General features: G+C 49.3%; 1 protein-coding gene across 6 annotated transcripts in view; it reads right to left on the bottom strand.

Annotated features, from left to right (window-relative positions):
* TPD52L1 (TPD52 like 1) overlaps positions 1–19,865 on the bottom strand; it is a 153,278-nt gene extending 133,413 nt beyond the window's left edge. For 2 of the 6 annotated variants that reach the window (XM_064170090.1, XM_064170092.1), the window contains exon 1: positions 18,953–19,857. In XM_064170090.1, the coding sequence (XP_064026160.1) occupies positions 18,953–19,612 (660 nt within the window). In that variant the 5' untranslated portion in view covers positions 19,613–19,857. Of the gene's footprint in view, positions 1–18,952 lie in introns of all 6 variants that reach the window. The other 4 variants (XM_064170095.1, XM_064170094.1, XM_064170093.1 and 1 more) reach the window with 4 other exon arrangements.
* Positions 19,866–20,102: the final 237 nt, after the last annotated feature.

The following is a 20,102-nucleotide window of genomic DNA, read 5'->3' as shown; positions in this document are numbered from 1 at the left end:
TGGTAGTGAAAAGGAAGCTCATCCAGGAAAGGGAAGGAGAGAGCAAAAGTTGGAAGCTGGTGAGAACAGAGGTCACTCTCCAGGATCTTCACAGCATTCAGCAGATAAGCATTTACCTTTTGAAGCAGCTCAGCTTCCTGCCATAAATAAAGGGTTTATAACCCCCTCAAAATACTTATCAGCCAGCCACTCATTTCATTTCACCTGCTTTTTCTTATTCCTTGGGCAGCATTCTGCTCTTTTTCAAGCACCCCACCAGACCATCACACAAGCTACCCCAGTATTTTACATGCAGGCCAGATACAGCTCTCATCAGCTTTTCCATCATGGTTTACATATATGAAGCAATCCATTACAAAGCCACATAATGTTTCAATGCCTGCTGGTGTCAGCATGTCTCAGTATTCACCTTTGTGTAAGGTTTGCTCAGATCAGAAGGCTTGCTGTGATCAGATTTAGCTCCTGACACTGATTCCTGAGCCAAAACTTAAATCAATTAGTGCTTCCATGACATGTAGCTTTCTAGACAGACTTCACTGGTGAGCTGAAATGCAGTGCAGACTGAAACCCTGCAGGAGGCCTGTTTAGTCTGGTATAAACCTAACTTAACAGGAACTGACTACAAATATTCTGTAATGCAGAACGGGTGCAAACACACACACAACACCAGAGATGTAAGACACGTGCCCTTGGCTACCCAGTCTCTACCTCTGTGAGAGATCTGTTTGGTTCATCCCTGTGGATCCAGCTCCTGCACAGAAGAACACGAGTTTCAACAAGGCCACTTCTGGGCTCCTCAATTCAAGAGAGATGCTGAGGTACTGGAAGGTGTCCAGAGAAAGGCACCAGGGCTGGTGAGGGGCCTGGAGCACAGCGACAGCCTCTGCTTGGGCTTTCCTCTGGCTGGGTGTGCTCAGAGGACAGCTGAGCCCTGCAGAACCAGTGCCAGTCACTGCTGCAGGGCACCTGCCTGCTGAAGGGAGCAGATTCTGGGGCTGAGAAAGGTCTGAAGCAGTTGCTTGTGGCTCTGCAGCACTGCTGGGCACTGTAGCAATCTGTTCACAGTGCTACTTCTAGGGCCTGGGCCCAGTGGTCTGGGAGCCTGGAGCACAAGGCTGGATGAGGCACTCACTGCCAGGGGTTAGCTAGTTAGAAGGGTTAGGTGAGAGGTTGGACCCAATGATCCTGGAGGTCTTTTCCAACCTGATTAATTCTGTGAATCTGAGACTGAGGGAGCTGGGAGTGTGCAGCCTGCAGAAGAGGAGGCTCAGGGCAGAGCTCATTGCTGTCTACAGCTACCTGAAGGGAGGCTGTAGCCAGGTGGGGTTGGGCTCTTCTGCCAGGCACCCAGCAATGGAACAAGGGGACAGAGTCTCAAGTTGTGCCAGGGGAGGTCTAGGGTGGATGTTAGGAGGAAGTTGTTGTCAGAGAGAGTGATTGGCATTGGAATGGGCTGCCCAGGGAGGTGGTGGAGTCTCTGTGCCTGGAGGTGTTGAAGCAAAGCCTGGCTGGGGCACTTAGTGCCATGGTCTCATTGACTGTCTAGGGCTGGGTGCTAGGTTGGACTGGATGATCTTGGAGGTCTCCTCCAGCCTGGTTCATTCTATGATTCTAAGGCCATTCAGGCCTTGCAGGTCTATTTTGTGATGAATGCAAAAATTCAACACTGATTGCAACTCAGCAGCAAAGCCCTCCCCGTGCACACCAAGCCACGCACACAGCCAGGATGGAGAAGAGAAGGCTTGGAGGAGACCTTGTAGTACCCTTCCAGTATCTGAAAGGGGCCTATAGGAGGGCTGGGCAGGGATGATTTACAAGGTCTTGCAATGACAAGATGAGGAGTAATGGGTTGAAAGGGGAGACTGAAATTAGATTTTAGGAAGAAGTTCTTTACAGTGAGGGTGGTGAAACATTGGAACAGGTTACCCAGAATGGTTGTGGCTGCTCCCTCCCTGGAGGTGTTTAAGGCCAGGCTGGATGAGGCCTTGAGCGACCTGTTCTAGTGGGAAGTGTCCCTGCCTATGGCAGGAGGTTGAAACTGGATGAGCTTTGAGGTCCCTTCCAACCTAAATCATTCTATAATTTCACCAGAATCCCCACAAGGCAACCTGCAACCACCTTGAGCTACCAAAAGACTGCACAGCAGCAAGTTAAGTACTTTAAGGATGCTAAAACTCTTCTATTAAACCTCTAAGATGATGGCATCAAAAACTGGAAGGAAAAAAACCCTCTGAAAATGATACCAGATCCAAAACTACGCTGCTGCAGCCTGCCAAGTGATGCATAGTGCTGAAGCAAAAAGCCTCACAGAAACACAAGGACAACAACCAGCTACCATCTTCCAGTCATTTACAGCATATTTGCAACTGGAAACTGGAGTTTCACACACATGAAGAAAATGGAGGTGGGAAGAAATCAAAACAAACTCCACACTTAAACCACCAAATTTCAGAGATCATTTTTAACTGTTGCACAGGTTTTTCTTTGACATCTTAATCATCTGCTCTGTTCATTGCTTTCATGTAAGAACAGTTTGGAAACTAAACCAACAACCACTGAGGTTTGCCAATTTTTCTTCTCCTCAGGGGTGATCTTATTGCTGTCTACAACTACCTGAAGGGGCAATGTAGCCAGGTGGGGGGTGGCCTCTTCTCCCAGGCAACCAGCAATAGAACAAGAGGACACAGTCTCAAGTTGTGCCAGGGGAGGTATAGGCTGGATGTTAGGAGAAAGTTCTTCACAGAGAGAGTGATTGGCATTGGAATGGGCTGCCCAGGGAGGTGGTGGAGGCACCGTCCCTGGGGGTCTTCAAGAAAAGACTGGATGAGGCACTTAGTGCCATGGTCTGGTTGACTGGATAGGGCTGGGTGCTAGGTTGGACTGGATGATCTTGGAGGTCTCTTCCAACCTGGTTGATTCTATGATTCTATGATTCCTCATCAGTTTCTTTATCTCACAGCCTGTGTGAATTCCCTTGGAGATTTACTTCACAAAGGCATCCTCAAGATTCAGGTCAACTCAAGTAACAGCAGTGCAGTCTTCTCCCCCATCAGCAGATGGAAGGAACCACTTGGAAACTGCTCTGATTCAGTCAGATCAGTCTAACTCAAAACAGTCTCTAAAAAAGACAGGGCTGGAATTTAAAAGCCATTTCTCCTAAAAACATTGTGTGATGTTTGATTTCAGATCCCTTAGAGACCAAAACACGTCAGGCAAAGCACAGTTTGAAGCGCACTGACTGCAGGCACACAGTGGGCATTAGAAAACCCTTTGCTGTTTACAATGGTTTGGAAAAAAGAAGCAACATCAGACAATAAAACTCTTCTGTCATTTCTTCAGTGGACTCGAGTTTCTCAACAGAGCACACTGAGAAGCATGGGCACCCTTTCCATCCAAATTCAGCACACAATGGTGCCACATAGCAAGTCCTTTGTGACAGCATCAAAGGTGCTGGCTTTGAGAAGAGCTCAGATACTGTGCCCTTCCCAAAGTCAGAAGCTGGAAGAACATTTTTAGGTCCCTCTCTTCTAGACAAAAAGGCTCACATAAGAAGTGCCTGTCTAACTGACCCCCCCTTTGTCAATTCTCCTCCCAGTTCTCAAGTTAAAATGAATAGTTCTGCATATTCACAGATTGTAATGGGTTGGAAGGGACCCTCAGAGATCATCTTGTCCAATCCTCCTACAATCAGCAGGGACATCTCCAGCTAGATCAAGCTGCCCAGAGCTACATCGAGTCTGGCCATGAATGAATTTCCAGGTCCCACATCCCTGGGCAACCTGTCCCAGTATTTCTTCACTCTTCCTGTGAAGAACTTCCTCCTAATGTCTAAACTAAACCTACCCTGCTCCAGTTTCAAACCACTGCCCCTTGTCCTATTACTACAAGCCCTTCTAAATGGGCACTCCTCAGCCTTCCTGTAGGTCCCCTTCAGATACTGAAGCTACAAGGTTCCCCCAGAGCCTTCTTCAGACTGAAGAGCCTCAATTCTTTCAGCCTGCCTTCATAGGAGAGGTGCTCCAGCCCTCTGATCATCTTAGTGACCCTCCTCTGGATCAGCTCCAGTAGGTCGAATGCTGCATGACAGCACTTTTCCCCTTGCAGCCCTTCCTAGCTCCTGCCATGTTTCTCAAACCCACAATTACAAACAAAACCTCACTACACTGCTTTCCTCTCTCCACAACATCCTCAAACTGCATCCACCTTTTGAGGGGGTCCATCACTCACATCATCTGTCACCACAGGCACCAGAGACGGGACTAAAAGGCACCAGCCTAGGTTGGACTGGGAACCTCTGTCCTGTGAGCAGCTCAGAGAAACACTCCTGACTGCAGCACCATGCTTGTCCAAGAGTTGTGGGTGCTGACACACCTCTGGGCACAGGACAAGCCATGACTTCTGTCTGCATTATGAAACAGGAAATGATGCAGCAAAAGGACCAAACTGCAGGTTTGATTTCATCGAGCTCCAACGCAAACCTCCCTGCGCTGTCATTGTGAGTATGGTCTGCCCCCTCCCTCACTCCTCATTTCCACTTGTTCTGCTCTCACAGGCTGGCACAGTTTAGCCACAGACCCCTCATTCAGTACTGCCTTGTGGTGGAATAAACATCTGCACCCTGCATGAGAGAATTAGGAGCTGTGTAAGACACACTCAGAAACCCAGTGAAAAAACAGTTGCGAAAGGTCACTTGCAAACCAGAGAGTTTTATTCTGCTGGTGGATCAGACACTGCAGAAATGGTAGGGAACAAGCTGCAGATTGGAGTGAGCAACACTGCTAGTCACAATGAATGCAGGCCTTCAACTTCAGACAACGCCTGGTCTCCTTGTGACAAAAAGTTAAAAACAAACAGATTTAAAATTCATTTTGGACCCTTCATTCACCAGAAGCAATGGCTCAGCCTTGGCTTGGTCGAGGCTCTCATGAAGCATTACTCTCTGGTATACTTCAGGCAGGATTTGCTGAGTTACTCTCACATAACAGGTGACAAATGGAGCCTTCAGATGAAACAGAATCATAGAATCAACCAGGTTGGAAGACACCCCCAAGAGCAATGGGCGCAAGTTGCAGCATAAGAAGTTCCACCTCAATACGAGGGGGAACTTCTTTCCTGTAAGGGTCCCAGAGCACTGGGACAGGCTCCCAGAGAAGCTGTGAAGTCTCCTTCTCAGGAGACTTTCAAGGCCTGTCTGGATGTGTTCCTCTGTGATCTGTGCTAGATTGTGTGGTCCTGCTCAGGCATGGGGGGTTGGACTTGATGATCTCCTTGGGTCTTTTCCAATCCCTAATATCCTGTGATCAACATGTAAAGATGTGATGGTTTGGGTGTTGCCTGCCCCCCCACACTTTAGAAATCACCCAGACTAGTCTCAGTCGGCTCTGGGAATATAAATGAAGCTATTTATTTACAGCTAGCACAATATACAAGCAGATATTTACAGTATATACAGAAATATAACAAAATATCCAAGGTAAAAGGTAATACAGGAAACACAGCAGCCCTCCCAGAAACCTGAGTCCCCAGGAGGGGCTCTCAACCACCCCTGCACCTTCCCCCTGCCCCTCTCAACCTTACCCCAGTCCTAGGGAAGAATAGAGGTTCAGCCAAGAGGTTAAGAAGCAAAGGTGAGTGGAAGGTGAGGTTAGGGAGATGCAGCTCAGTCAGAAGCCCAAGGCAGAACGTGAGCAAATGACTAGAGTGTTATCTAATGTTTTCCTTTCTTCTTCAGCAAGACTCTGAGGGGAGTAGACATCACCATTGTTTTCCTTTCACAGCCTATGATCTAGTTCTTCTCACCAAAACATTCTAGCTAGCTTCAAACTAACACAAAAGAGAACTCCAGTGCCTTAATCTGAGTAGGACTAGTTCACCACAATAAAGTAAATGACCACCACCAAAGTTCTACCTGATGTATTAACAACTACATTTTGTAGCTGACATCTAACACTTAGCATCTAAATACAGTGGGATGTGCTTCCCCTTTTGTGGATCTGTTCATTCCAAAAGCTTTTACATTGCACATTCTTTCCCCTTTTTAAGGTGCATGCTAAGTCCATGAAGTTAACTAAGCAGTTTCTAAGCTATTGCACAACTGAGGTGCACATGCACTTGCAAAAGCACCTAGAAGTTCACATGCTTGTTTCCATAAGGCCTCTACAGGAGCATTCCTGAGCAGACAAAGTATGTCCAGCACTGCCGGGGTTGGTCTCTTCTGCCAGGCAAGCAGCAACAGAACAAGGGGACACAGTCTCAAGTTGTGCCAGGGGAGGTCTAGGCTGGATGTCAGGAGGAAGTTGTTGGCAGAGAGAGTGATTGGCATTGGAATGGGCTGCCCAGGGAGGTGGTGGAGTCACCATCCCTGGAGGTGTTGAAGCAAAGCCTGGATGAGGCACTTAGTGCCATGGTCTGGTTGATTGGACAGGGCTGGGTGCTAGGTTGGACTGGCTGATCTTGGAGATCTCTTCCAATCTGATTGATTCTATGATTCCATGAAAAGTGCTAGGTGTCCTCACTCCAAAGCACACTCAATTCAGCAAGTGAAATTAGGATAGCATTAAGAAGCTCTTCCCCCCTCATTTCTCTGCTCCCCAGCAGCAGCAGCAGTAGGAGTGCCAAGAGCACAGCTCTGCTTTCTGCTTGGTCAGGAAAGGGGCACCTCTCACAGTACGGAGTCACAGATGACATGCTGCACCTACCTACTCCACCTCTCTCTGCTGCTGAAATCCTGTAAGAGTCCTCCAGCAGCCCAGTAAGACCCCTTATTTTGCTGGAAGTTTTGTATTTTAAACTGTGTCTAAAATCTATTACTTTTTTCCCCCTCTATCTTCTTTTGAGGTTAGACTGCTTGTCTGCCCCCATCCACTAGGAAGTCAGAAACAGAGCTAGCTCCATTTCATTTTCTGGCCATCATTTACCAGACTGGCAGAGCAGTTATTAACCTGTAAGTTTAAAGAGAGGCCAAAGATCTACTTTATGGAAGGGCCACCAGTATTCAGAACTTCCTTTTCTTTCTTTAAAGCTTATCATGAGCAAGCCCACCTTCTGGGGTAAACTGATTCTTACAACATCATCAAGCACTTCCCACCCTGGCAATCATCTTCTCGCTCTTCTTCCTTCCTTGTATTGTGTGAGCAACCCCCACAGAGCCACATCACTACTGAAACAGTTTGGATAGGACTTCCCTTTCCTAGAAACTAGAGGCAGAGTCATTCAGATCCCCATCCTACACCCCCCCGAGTTGATAAACCACCACTGCTAAAGATCAGGGAGCAAAACATTCAAGCTAGAGAGGAACCTCCATTTGCTATGAGTGCTAGAAAACAGTACAATGGCATCAGCATGAGTGGGCTTGAGAAAGCTGCTCCTGCTCCACTAAAATATCCAACACCATCTGGACTGTACTTAATGAAAACAGTACTAGGGGAAAAGAAGTCCACAGAAGAGGAGAAGGACTTATTATTGCTTCAATCTGATATTCCTTATAGAAAAGACATCTCAGCAAGCTCACATGGAAAAGAAAGTGAGACTGCTCTAGAAATTTATCTGCTCATGAAATTGTAATGGAGGAACTGCACAGCCTCTCTCAGAAGGAAATTGTGCTAGTCTGAAGCAGGCTAGAATGTTTTGGTGAGAAGAACTAGATTCCAGGCTGTGAAAGGGAAACAATGGTGAAGTCTACTTCACTCATAGGCTTGCTGAGAGGTATAGGAACAAGAAAAGCAAAACATAGATAACCACTCTGAGATGAGCTGCATCTTACTCTCTAACCTCACCCTCTAGTTTGGACTAATTCACTTTGCTTCCTAATCCCCTGGCCGAACCTCCATTCTTCCTTGGGACTGGGGTAAGGTTGAGAGGGGTAGAGGGAAGGTGCAGGGGTGGTTGAGAGCCCCTCCTGGGGACTCAGGTTTCTGGGAGGGCTGTTGTGTTTTCTGTATTAGCTTTTACCTTGTCTATTTCTGTCTATAACTGTATATACTGTAAATATCTGCTTGTATATTGTGCCAGCTGTAAATAAATAGCTTCATTTATATTCCCAGAGCTGGCTGAATCTAGTCTGGGTGATTTCTAAAGTGTGTGGGGGGGTGGGGAACACCCAAACCATCACAGAAATAAACAGAAGCAATTGTACATCCTAATAGGCTTGCCAATGAAAATACACACCAATCTTAAACTGATGCACTGAGGTAACTACTATGGTTCATGTAGACTCTCTAGCATTTCAGGGTCAGTTCCATATCTAGTTTATACTACTCTTAAACTTCTGACCTTCTGCACTGAAGCCCATAAGGTTTTCTTCCCTGTGAGTGAAGTCCTGAATTTGGTTTTCACCCTAATTTTTCCCTATTTCATAGAATCAGTCAGGATTGGAAGGGACCACAAAGGATCATCTAGTTCCAACCCCTCTGTCATGAGCAGGGACACCCTACCCTAGAGCAGGCTGCACACAGCCTCAGCCAGCCTGGCCTTAAACACCTCCAGCCATGGGGCCTCAACCATCTCCCTGGGCAACCCATTCCAGCCTCTCACCTCTCTCATGCTCAACAACTTACTCCACACGTCCAGTCTGAACCTACCCATCTCCAGCTTTGCTCCATTCCCCCCAGTTCTGTCACTACCTGAGAGCCTGAAATGTCCCTCCCCAGCTTTTTTTCAGCCCCCTTCAGACACTGAAAGGCCACAAGAAGGTCACCTGGGAGCCTCCTCTGCTCCAGCCTGCACAGCCCCAACTCTTTCAGTCTGTGCTCACAGCAGAGCTGCTGCAGCCCTCTCAGCATCCTCCTGGCCCTGCTCTGGACACACTCCAGCATCTCCACATCCCTCTTGGAATGGGGGCTCCAGAGCTGGATGCAGTACTCCAGGTGGGGTCTCAGCAGAGCAGAGCAGAGCAGAGGGGCAGAATCCCCTCCCTGGCCCTGCTGGCCACACTTCTCCTGCTGCAGCCCAGGCTCTGCTTGGCTTTCTGGGCTGCAAGTGCACACTGCTGGCTCCTGCTGAGCTTCTCGTCCACAAGCATCCCCAAGTCCCTCTCCTCAGGGCTGCTCTCCAGCCACGCACTTAGATTAAAGCAACTGCCCTCACAAGTCTTATTTACCTATACAATAAATGTATGTGTGCCATAGCAGAAAAAGAAACCTAAACATCCATTTAAGAACTGGCTGTTCAACAGAAATGCTGGGTTTGTGCTCATGCTAACTTCCAAACAAAACTCATTTGCCTTACTTAAAATTTTTCAAGTACTTAAAAACAGATTCAGAATTTAAACCAGCCTCTTCACCACAAGCCAAATTTGTCAGTTTTCCCCACCAGGAAAAGTCATGGGTGATTTGCTACCAAAATCAGACAAAGATTCTTTTAAAAACAGATAACTCATAGAGAAAGTGTTAAAAAAAACCAAATCAACAAACACAAACCCCAAGAGGAACAGAAATGCAAGCAGCAAAAGCATACTACAAGACAGATAAACCAGTGTAACAGGGCAGGTAGGTGATGTCCACCCTCACTGCTTTACATTCCTTTGAAGAAATGACATCCCTTACAACTCTTAATCATTCTGACAATGTCCTTACATTCTGGCCCTGCAAGATATGGTCTTTCCTCAAGCCTGGCTGGTTTAGACAGCAGGAAGCAAGATATTTGTGTAAGAAGAGAGGAATGAAAGGCCAAGAGGCCCCAGAGCAGTTGGAAGAACAGTGTTCTGGGTGGAGAAATAGAGGAGTGGGGCAGAGGTGAGCTGAAGGCCTGTCCAGCCCCCATTTAACTCCTTCATTTCTCTTTGTTTTGGCAATTAAAACCCAACAGTTTAGTTTTTCACTCATCTCACTTTAAAGGTCCTGGACCGAGTCCCTACTTAGAATAGAATCTTAGAATCAACCAGGTTGGAAGGGACCTCCAAGCTCAGCCAGTCCAACCTAGCACCCAGCCCTAGACCAGACCATGGCACTAAGTGCCTCATCCAGGCTTGGCTTCAACACCTCCAGGGATGGCGACTCCACCACCTCCCTGGGCAGCCCATTCCAATGCCAATCACTCTCTCTGGCAACAACTTCTTCCTAACACCCAGCCTAGACCTCCCCTGGCACAGCTTGAGACTCTGTCCCCTTGTTCTGTTGCTGCTTGCCTGGCAGAAGAGACCAACCCCACCTGGATACAGCAATGAGCTTTGCTCTGAACCTCCTCTTCTGCAGGCTGCACACCCCCAGCTCCCTCAGCCTCTCCTCATAGGGTTTGTGCTCCAGGCCCCTCCCCAGCCTTGCTGCCCTTCTCTGGACACCTTCCAGCACCTCAACATCTCTCCTGAATTGAGGAGCCAGAACTAAACACAGTACTCAAGGTGTGGCCTGAGCAGTGCTGAGCACTGGGGCAGAATGACCTCCCTTGCCCTGCTGGCCACACTGCTCCTGATGCAGGCCAGGATGCCATTGGCTCTCTTGCCCACCTGGGCACACTGCTGGCTCATTGTCACCCTACTATCTACTTATCCTGGTAGCTCCTGGGAATGGCTGGTGATTGCACTGGTAAGGCAGGCACATGGCAGACAATCTCCCCATGGCTCAACTGGCCTATGCTGCCAATGCAGACATCACCAACAGACCAGCAGGGTGCAACACTTTATGGGAGGCAGCTGACACAGAGCTTCTGCTTCACAGAAACTCTGCATTTTCAAAATTAAGATTTCAACCCAAGCTAAAACCAGTTTCCCTCCAGCTCCCACTGCACTTTCACACTCACAGGAAGTCTTTCAAGTTTTACTATCAGCACTTAGAATTTCACAGCACTACTGTAGGACTTGCCATTTACCCCAATCTCTTGCTACCAGCATCAAACAACTCATGGCACCATTTATCCTTAGCCCAGACATTCAAGCCTTCCTCCATCAGCAAAACCCCTTCCTGCAACTCATCAAGAGGTGACACCATCTCCAGTATTGGCCCAAACTGAGCCCATCAACAGGCATTCAAGAGGGACCAAAAAACAGCTCCATGCCTAGGCAACTTTGATGCTTTACAATCTCCAAGGTACTTGGGTCTTATCCTGAACTGTGAGAGCAACCCTTGGGCAGCAGCATTTCAACATTGGTACTTCATGAGATACACATCAGGAAACTTTCAATGGTAGTGAAGCATTTTAGGTGCTCCTGCAGCTTACAGGCTGCTCTCAGTTGAACAACCAGGTCTGTCTGCCTCCTCATAAGCACGGCCACCTTACAGTGGTTTGATTTAGAAAGCCTGTAATCTAGCAGGTGATGTATTCTCTTCTCCTCCTATACATCTCTTCCTCCTTTGGAAACTTCTGTTGTTTTGCCCCATCAGCTGGAGGGTGACTGCTCAAGTGGCCATAACCTGCTGGTAGCCAGTCTGCAGCCACCCTAGCAAATCACTAGGATGCATCTGAGTGTGGTTTTGGATTAGCAACCCTAACAGACACAGAGCTTCTCTGCAACTGAACGACAGTGGCCCTTCTGAGCTCTGGTTTGACTCAGGGCACAAGCAGCTCATTAACCATCAGATGATTCAGCACTTGGTGCCTGCCAGTGTTTATGCTGGCTGGTTTTCATCAGCAACCAGACTAGAGCTTTGAAGGAGTATCATTTATATGATACCATCAGACACCTGAAGAGGCACGCAGGTGTCAAGTCCCTCTGGCTCCAAGCCGGTGCTACTTCTAGGTAACAGCCTGCTTTGAAATTCTCCCTTTTGCTACATGGCTTTGCAATCACATTTGCCTCAAAAATCCTGACTGTGACAGCCTCCTGCTGTCTTTTAGAAAGAGATCACACACAGAAAGTATAAGGGTCAAAATCTGACCAAGACTGCAGGTCACTGAGAGAAGAAAAGTGGGAACAGGTCTCAGGGCAAGGACAATCTCCACATTTCATGCTCAGGAGAGGAGAGCAGGATTTTAGTCCCATCGAAGCCAACCATGCACAAAACACTGTTGAATGTGGCCCCTTCCCACCCCCAACAATCCCTTCTGACTTACTCACAGCCACTAATCTCATTAGAGCTCCTATAATTAAAGCACCATAACATCTGATAGACGATACAGTATGCTGTTTAAACTGACTCAGCCCAAGTCCTTTACTATGACTGCTCTGAGAGAATGCCGAGGTTTACAAAACAAAGCATTGCTAACGAGCACAGCATCAAAACTGGATTATCAACTTTCCTAATTTGCATGTAGAAAAAGCAAGCAGGCAAATCACCAAGATTACCTATAAAACTTTTGACAGCCACTTTTCCCTATAAAGTGAAACAGGTATAATGAGACCTCTTCAAATACATATAAGATGACACATGGTACTTTACAGATGGTAGGAAACAGCAAATGTTATTTTGGTCTAGTCAATACTTGCTAGCAATTGAAAGGTGAGATTGCTCTGAATGGCACTTGTCAGGTTTACAGAGTGGGGAGACTGAAGCACACATGTAAATGTTTGCCTCTTTACTGGTCTGGGGTAAGTTTAATATAAAAACCTAGTTAAACTTTGTTTCCTTTTAAAGAAAAGGCCCAAACAACCCCCAGCCCGGACACAAGTGGACAAAAAGCAAAACCAAGCATAAATGCTGCTTCTGACTCAGACATACAAGCAGTTTGGAAAGGTTAAGTGAATCACTTATTTAGCAAACCTATGTGTGCACAGAGTTTCTGGAATAACCTAGGTTTGGTGCCATGGTAAATGGAGAGGAAGATGGGAATGGGCTGCCCAGGGAAGTAGTGGAGTTGCCATCCCTGGAGGTGTTCAAGAAAAGCCTGGATAGGGCACTTAGTGCCATGGTCTCGTTGATTGGCTAGGGCTGGGTGCTAGCTTGGCCTGGATGAGCTTGGAGGTCTCTTCCAACCTGGTTAATTCTATGATTCTAAGATGTCAATGTAATACTGCATCTGCAAGATAAGAGTGCCCTTTTTCTGCCTCCCCCCCCCCCCACCAATGATCCCTAGTTTGCATGCAGGACGCACAAGTGTAGAAACCCACAGCTCCCAGACAAAGAGGAAATGGTTCTTCCATCTTTCTGACCCAGACCTCACTTGGCACATACTGAAGAGCCCATGGAGATTGCCTCTATAAGCACCATGGTCCTAGAAGAGCATTGATATTTCAGATAGTCACTCTCCTCAGCCTCAAGTTTTATGTTCATGATTAAGCATATCGACAAGGACCAGCTTTGGGCTACACTGATGCCTAAAGACTAGCTTGTTGGGACCTGACACAGGCTCTGAGAGACCCACACCAGGTCCTGAGGTGCAAGAGAGACAACATCTTTCAGGCTAACCCTCTACCCTTCCTCAACTTCTCTGGGTCCAATAAACTCATAGAATCTTTTCGTGAATGGTAGATAAAGTCTAATCAGATCCTGAGAAGCCCTCAGGTGTCTATGAGAATTAGGCTGGGACAAAGAACAGCTGAACTGAAGCAGAGGTAAAGGCAGGCAATTTACCAAAAGTCAGGCTCCAGATGGGCCTGGGTGCTCCAGGCTTGCCTGCTAAGCTTCTGCTCCAGCCATTAAATCTTTGAAAGGGATTATGCAGCAAGGTGCTGCTGATAAAAACGACTAGATTTGATCTCTAAAGCCCTTCAGATGCAACATTCCTAAATCAATTACCCTCATTTTTCAGTCTGCCACTAACCCTAGGAGTGAACTCTGCTGCAGCTGATGTATTTTCATTTGGATAATCATCTTTTCCACAATACCTAAAACTTCAGCTGGCTTTCTGATCTATAAAGGGCTTTGAGGCAGAAGTTTTGATGCTGTTACATGTTTGCATAGAGGGCATTAACTGGGATTTAAGTTGGCTACTTCATTAAGCATGATGAAACCATCATCAAGAATCCAACTCTCTTGCATGGGAAGACATGCACAGACACTAAAGGCAACATGAATCAAGTGTTATACTTCTGCAAACATACTCCACATTTTCAGCATGTGAGACCACTTCTTCAAAGACTCTTAAGTCAGTCAGTGTCCTCTCAAAGGGCACAGACTGCTACTTCTCTGCCAAGGAAACCAGATCTAAACAATCCACTGCTGCCTAAGGTTTTCAATTCTTTCTTCTTGCTTTCCATTTCAGGTCTGCCCCTAAATCAACCTGACTGTACTCAAACTGAAAATCTGTTAACACTTTCAAACAGAAACAGCTTTGCAATATTTACTCCTTTTGAACCTTTGGTAAATTTTCTTTTTATCTTTGCTACATGAAGTGCTAAGCCTCAAAGATGAAAGGTAACTTTATTTCCATCCTGTACTGACTTTTCACTTATCCTTCCCAGAAAGGCCTCTAATGTAACTGACATGGAGGAGCCTTTTCTTTCTCCTCAGGATGAGTCACAGAGTCCTTCCACAGAACAAAGCAAAGATACATCACTTTCTTGTTCTTTTCAGAAAGGGAAGAGATGGGAAGAACATATTGGGCTGTACTTGACGGTATTTTATTTCCTTTCTCCCTAAGTAAGTTTATCAAGCAGCTAAAATTCCACCTGGTCCTAACAGCATCTGTAACAATATGCTCACAGAAGTGTTCTGCCAATCTGCCTTCTCAAGAGCAGTATTCCTGCTGCAGACATTCCTTCCTCTGCATCTGTGCTAGTTTGAGGCCAACTGGAATATTTTACTGAGGAAAAATAGGTTATACTCTGTGAAAAGGAAACAGTGGTGATGTCTACTTCACTCATAGGCTTGCTGAGAGCTCTAAAAACAAGAACACAAACATAGATAAGGCAGTGTGTGTGTGTCTGTCACAGCCTGTGCCTTCTCCCTGAGCTGCTTTTGTGTAACTAATCCTTCTGCTTCTACTCCCCCTTGCTGATCCTCCAAACTCACCTTGCATGCAAGGCAAAGTCTGGGATAAGGCAGAGAGGTGGAAAGAAGGTGGAAGGGTGGTTGGAGGTCACTCCTGGGGACTCTGACTTCTGGGAGGGCTGTTGTGATTCTGTACTACCTTTAACTTGTATATTTCTGTATATAGCTGTATAGATTGGTGGTATATTGTAAATATCTGCTTGTATATTGTGCTAATCTGTGAATATAAAGCTTCATTCCTGAACTTCCAGATGGATGAGTCTAGTCTGGGTGATTTCATAAGAGGTGAGGGGGTGGGCAACTCCCAAACCATCACAGCATCCCTGCCCCATCTTTTACGTACAGGATTAAGTACCCATATGGCTGTCTGCCAAGCACACCTTTTAATACCTGCTGGAATAAGCTTTGCAGAGTACCCAACAACAGTAGTGGCTTCCTTGAAGAGAGCATCCCTGCATACACATCCAACAGCCAGCCAGTGCTAAGCCCACTTCATGAAGCATATACCTGGTTCCAAGGCCAGCCACCTGTTTCAACCACCAAGATGCTGGATCATCCTCCAAGAGTCCAGCCTAAACTAGTTCCTTGGAATGGCTTTAGTTACTGGATCCTATAACTTCCACTAGATGACTGTTAGATGCAGGCATCTGCAGAATCTAGAGAAGAGCAGCCTGACATAAAATGGTACAGCCACAGAATGTCAAAAAAGCTGATTCTTTTTACTAATAAAGACCTTAAAATGCTCTTATTTTAGATCAGCTGCATTCCAGTGAAATAAATTTTGTATGCTTCAAAGTCGTTTGACCAAAGTCTTTGACAGCCAAGCCAAGATTTACTTTGACATTCCTTGAAGGAAAAGTATACACACACAGAGGCATAAACCATGTCAACAGAATCTTCATATTATCTAGCCAGTTTAAAACATTCTTTTACCTCTCAATAAAAACCACTTAGTACCTGAGAAATCCACATGATAGAAACTTCAGTGCAGACTTTGTTTGAAAATTTGCTCTATTTTTTCATTTTTCAGATTAAATTTCCAGTTCTGGGGTCCTCAATTCAAGAGAGATGTTGAGGTGCTGGAAGGTGTCCAGAGAAGGACAATGAAGCTGGTGAGAGGCCTGGAGCACAGCCCTGTGAGGAGAGGCTGAGGGAGCTGGGGGTGTGCAGCCTGCAGAAGAGGAGGCTCAGGGCAGACCTCATTGCTGTCTGCAACTACCTGAAGGGAGGCTGTAGCCAGGTGGGGTTGGGCTCTGCTGCCAGGCACCCAGCAACAGAACAAGGGGACACAGTCTCAGGCTGTGCCAGGGGAGGTCTATGCTGGATGTTAGGAGGAAGTTGTTGGCAGAGAGAGTGATTGGCATTGGAATGGGCTGCCCAGGGAGGTGGAGTCGCCAACCCTGGAGGTGTTCAAGAAAAGCCTGGATAGGACACTTAGTGCCACGGTCTGGTTGACTGGACTGGGTGCTAGGTTAGAGTGGATGATCTTGGAGGTCTCTTCCAACCTGGTTGATTCTATGATTCTATGACATCACACCACTTTGCCATTTGCAGCTTCTAAGCAATATTCTCATCTCACTCTCAGTCATGAAGGTGACAAAAATGTGCACTGGCAACACACTCTAGAAACTTCTTGAGAGTTTTCATTTCACCAAACCATTCTGGGCCCTGGGCACAAAGTCTCTAGAAGGCTTATTAAGTGTTCCTGTGTTTCAGCATTACAGGAACATACACAGCACAGCTCTGCTTCTCCCACATCCATCAGTTCCCACACTGAGCCTTTCTCTGTTACCTAAACTTAAAGGCGGTGCATAAAACCACTAATGAGTTTACTATTAGCCAGAACAAATGCTACCAGCTAGTAAATGCTACCTAGGTTACCAGAGAGGAGCCAGCAATTTCCAAGCACTGAAATGTTCCCTGCTCAGAAAAAGGCCAATGACTATTTATAGTATGTGTGGGTAGCTGTAGCCATCCATCCCACACAGGTCAGAGACAGCCTAAGCATGGCTCCCAGCCCCAGCAGGTATAAGAATTAATTCTACCATCACGTCTCCATCAAACACATCCCAAAAGTTTCTGCTGAACAAAACCAGGAAAGTGCTAAACCAAAGGTTTATTTGGCTTTATTTTCCCCACATAACCCATATTTCTCTCATTGCTCTCTGGGTTTAGGGCATGCCTGCACCAGCAGCAGAAACAACACACAAGAGTTTCGTGATGCTAAACGAGCTACTAAAAAACACCAAGTAAGGCTGAGCTTTCCTTTCAAGCTGTCAATTTTGGTTTGCAACAGCAGCTCTGACCAGCAAACAGATAAAAGCAGCCTATACACGAGTAGCTGGTTTACTCAGGGTGAGCAGCTTGCTAGCCAGGATGGGTAAGGTGTTGTGTTTAAGGGGTTTTTTTCCCCAAAAATAAGTTTGTTGACTGTTTTTAACTATGATTCCTTACAAACACACAGACACCCCGGTCCACACGCTAATTTAATCTTACACAGCTGACACAGTACCAAACTTGATGTATTCTCATACTGAATGTCCCCACCTGCGGCACACCTAACGCCCACCCCCAGACATGGCAGCATCAGCACCAAGTGCTGCGAGAGGCTGTGAGCAAGCATCCTGACTCCAGGAGTCACACACAGTAGTATTATTATTAGGATTGGAAGAGACCTCACAGATCATCAAGTCCAACCCTTTACCACAGAGCTCAAGGCCAGACCATGGCACCAAGTGCCACGTCCAGTCCTGCCTTGAACAGCTCCAGGGACGGCGACTCCACCACCTCCCCGGGCAGCCCATTCCAGTGTCCAGTGACTCTCTCAGGGAAGAACTTTCTCCTCACCTCAAGCCTAAATCTCCCCTGGTGCAGCCTGAGGCTGTGTCCTCTTGTTCTGGTGCTGGCCACCTGAGAGAAGAGAGCAACCTCCTCCTGGCCACAATCACCCCTCAGGTAGTTGCAGACAGCAATAAGGTCTCCCCTGAGCCTCCTCTTCTCCAGGCTAACCAATCCCAGCTCCCTCAGCCTCTCCTCGTAGGGCTGTGCTCAAGGCCTCTCCCCAGCCTCGTTGCCCTTCTCTGGACACGCTCAAGCATCTCAATGTCCTTTCTAAACTGGGGGGCCCAGAACTGAACACAGCACTCAAGGTGTGGTCTAACCAATGCAGAGTACAGGGGCAGAATGACCTCCCTGCTCCTGCTGGCCACACCATTGCTGATGCAGGCCAGGATGCCACTGGCTCTCTTGGCCACCTGGGCACACTGCTGGCTCATGTTCAGGTGGGTATCAATCAGCACCCCCAGATCCCTCTCTGTCTGGCTGCTCTCCAGCCACTCCGACCCCAGCCTGTATCTCTGCATGGGGTTGTTGTGGCCAAGTGCAGTCACCTCAGGAGCAGCTGGCAATGCTCCCACCCTCTCCTCACCGTCTGCTCTTTAAAGGAAACCGGTGCCAGTCACTTTACAGTAAGAGATGGTGAATTCTAAGAGATCCTTTACAAAGATAAGAGCCGAAAACATTGCAGTGTAACAAGTAAACACGCACTTGGGGAGCAAACGGTCATTAAATCAGCTAGGACGCAGGCGGCTGCCAGCCGCGTTCCGGACGGGACGGGAAGGGTCCGCACCTGACTTGGCGCCGCCGGAGCTCGGCCGCCGAGGCGCGCAGCCCGCGAGGCCGGGCCCGCAGCGACGCTCCAGGCTCGGCCCCGCTTCTCTGAGCCACGGCACGGCAGGGGCTGGAAGGGGCCCCGGAACACCGACTGCAACCCCCTGCTAGAGCAGGATCCCCCGGAGTCCATCACACAGGAGCACGTCCAGGCGGGTTTAGAACGCCTCCAGAGAACGAGGCTCCACAACCGCCCTGTGCAGCCCGCTCTAGGGCTCTGTCTCCGTCACAGGGAAATGGTTTTTTCCCGAATGTTTCCGTAGAACCTCCTGCGTTCCGCCTTGTGCCCAAAGCCCCTTGTCCCGCCACTGGACAGCACTGCCAAGAGCCTGGCTTCACCCTCCCGACACTGGCCCTTTAGGTATCGAGAACCCCTTCAGCCTGCCCTTCTCCAGGCTAACACCCCCAGGTTTTTCAGCCTATCCTCTTACGGCTGTCCCGCATAGCAGTGCGCCCCCTCCGCAGCGCTCGCCGGGACCTACCTGGGAGCTGAGGTACCGCTTGAGGCACTCCTCACACACTGCCTTCTTGCAGCAGGACAGGGGCTTGATGGGCTTCTCCTCCAGGCACACACGGCAGCTCAGCACCAGCAGCGGCCCGAACTCCCCCGCGATCAGCCCGGAGAAGGGCTCGGGCAGGAGGTACAAGTCCACCACCTCGATGCTGCCGCCCGCCGATAGCGGATCGCCGCCCGCCGGCACCCCGCGCCGCGCCGAAGGCTGCCCCGGTGCTGGGCCGCCGCCGCTGGGGGAGGTGGGGGCCTCGGCCGGCCGGTCGTTCTCCACGCAATAGACGGTGCAGTACACGTGCCGCCGGGGGGGGCGGCGGCGGCCGCTGCCTCCCTCCGGCCCCGGCCCCTCCTCCGCCAGGGCCGCTGGTTCCTCCGCGACCGGGGGCTGCTCCGGCCCGCCCGCCGTCTCCTCTTCCTCCTCCTCCTCTTCGACCCCTCGTCGCTCAGGACTGGTGGCAGGCGGCGGCTCCCCCTCGCTTCGCCCCGGCCCGGCCGGCCCGCCGCCCGGAGCTCCCTCTCTCAGCGGAGGCGGCTCGTCTGGGCCGGGCTCCCGCGGACCCCCGGCCGGGCTCGGCGGCGCGGCAGTGGCGACCGTCCGCGGGCCGTTCAGCGAGCTCTGCTGCTCCCCCATCGCCGCCCGCCGCCGCTCCTTCCCATCCAGCTGCCTCTCGGCCCCGCTTCTGCTTCCGGGTCCCGAGCCCCGCGGTCCGCCGCGCCGAGCCCCGCGCCGCCCGCCCGCGGGCAACGACCGCCGCCTCTCCTCCTGCCCGCGGAGCTGCGGGAGCGGCGGGTGCCGCTCAGGTCAGCAGCGCCCCCGGGGGCTTGGCCGGAGCCCGACCCCCATGCCGGGCAGGACACGGGCAGCCGCCCCTGGTGCCGCGGGGGCAGCGCGCCCGGCCGCGCCTCGCAGCCGCCCCGGCCCGCCCCGCACCGCCCCCGGCCTGCGGCGGCCGCCCCGCCCCTGCCCGCCGCCTGCCTCCGCCCCGCTCTGCCGCCGCGTTCCTTGGCCTCGCCCCTCATTCAGCTGTAAACAGTCGCTGCCTGCCGGCATGCCTGCGTACCTTCTTCTCTCCCTCTCCTTCCTTCCCTCCTTGCCTGCCCCGGCCCAGCCGCTCTCCTGC

Source organism: Pogoniulus pusillus, chromosome 33, assembly GCF_015220805.1.
Source record: "Pogoniulus pusillus isolate bPogPus1 chromosome 33, bPogPus1.pri, whole genome shotgun sequence".
Lineage (NCBI taxonomy): Eukaryota > Metazoa > Chordata > Aves > Piciformes > Lybiidae > Pogoniulus > Pogoniulus pusillus.
Note: the sequence above shows the minus strand (reverse complement) of the source record. Positions and strands in the feature narration are given on the sequence as shown.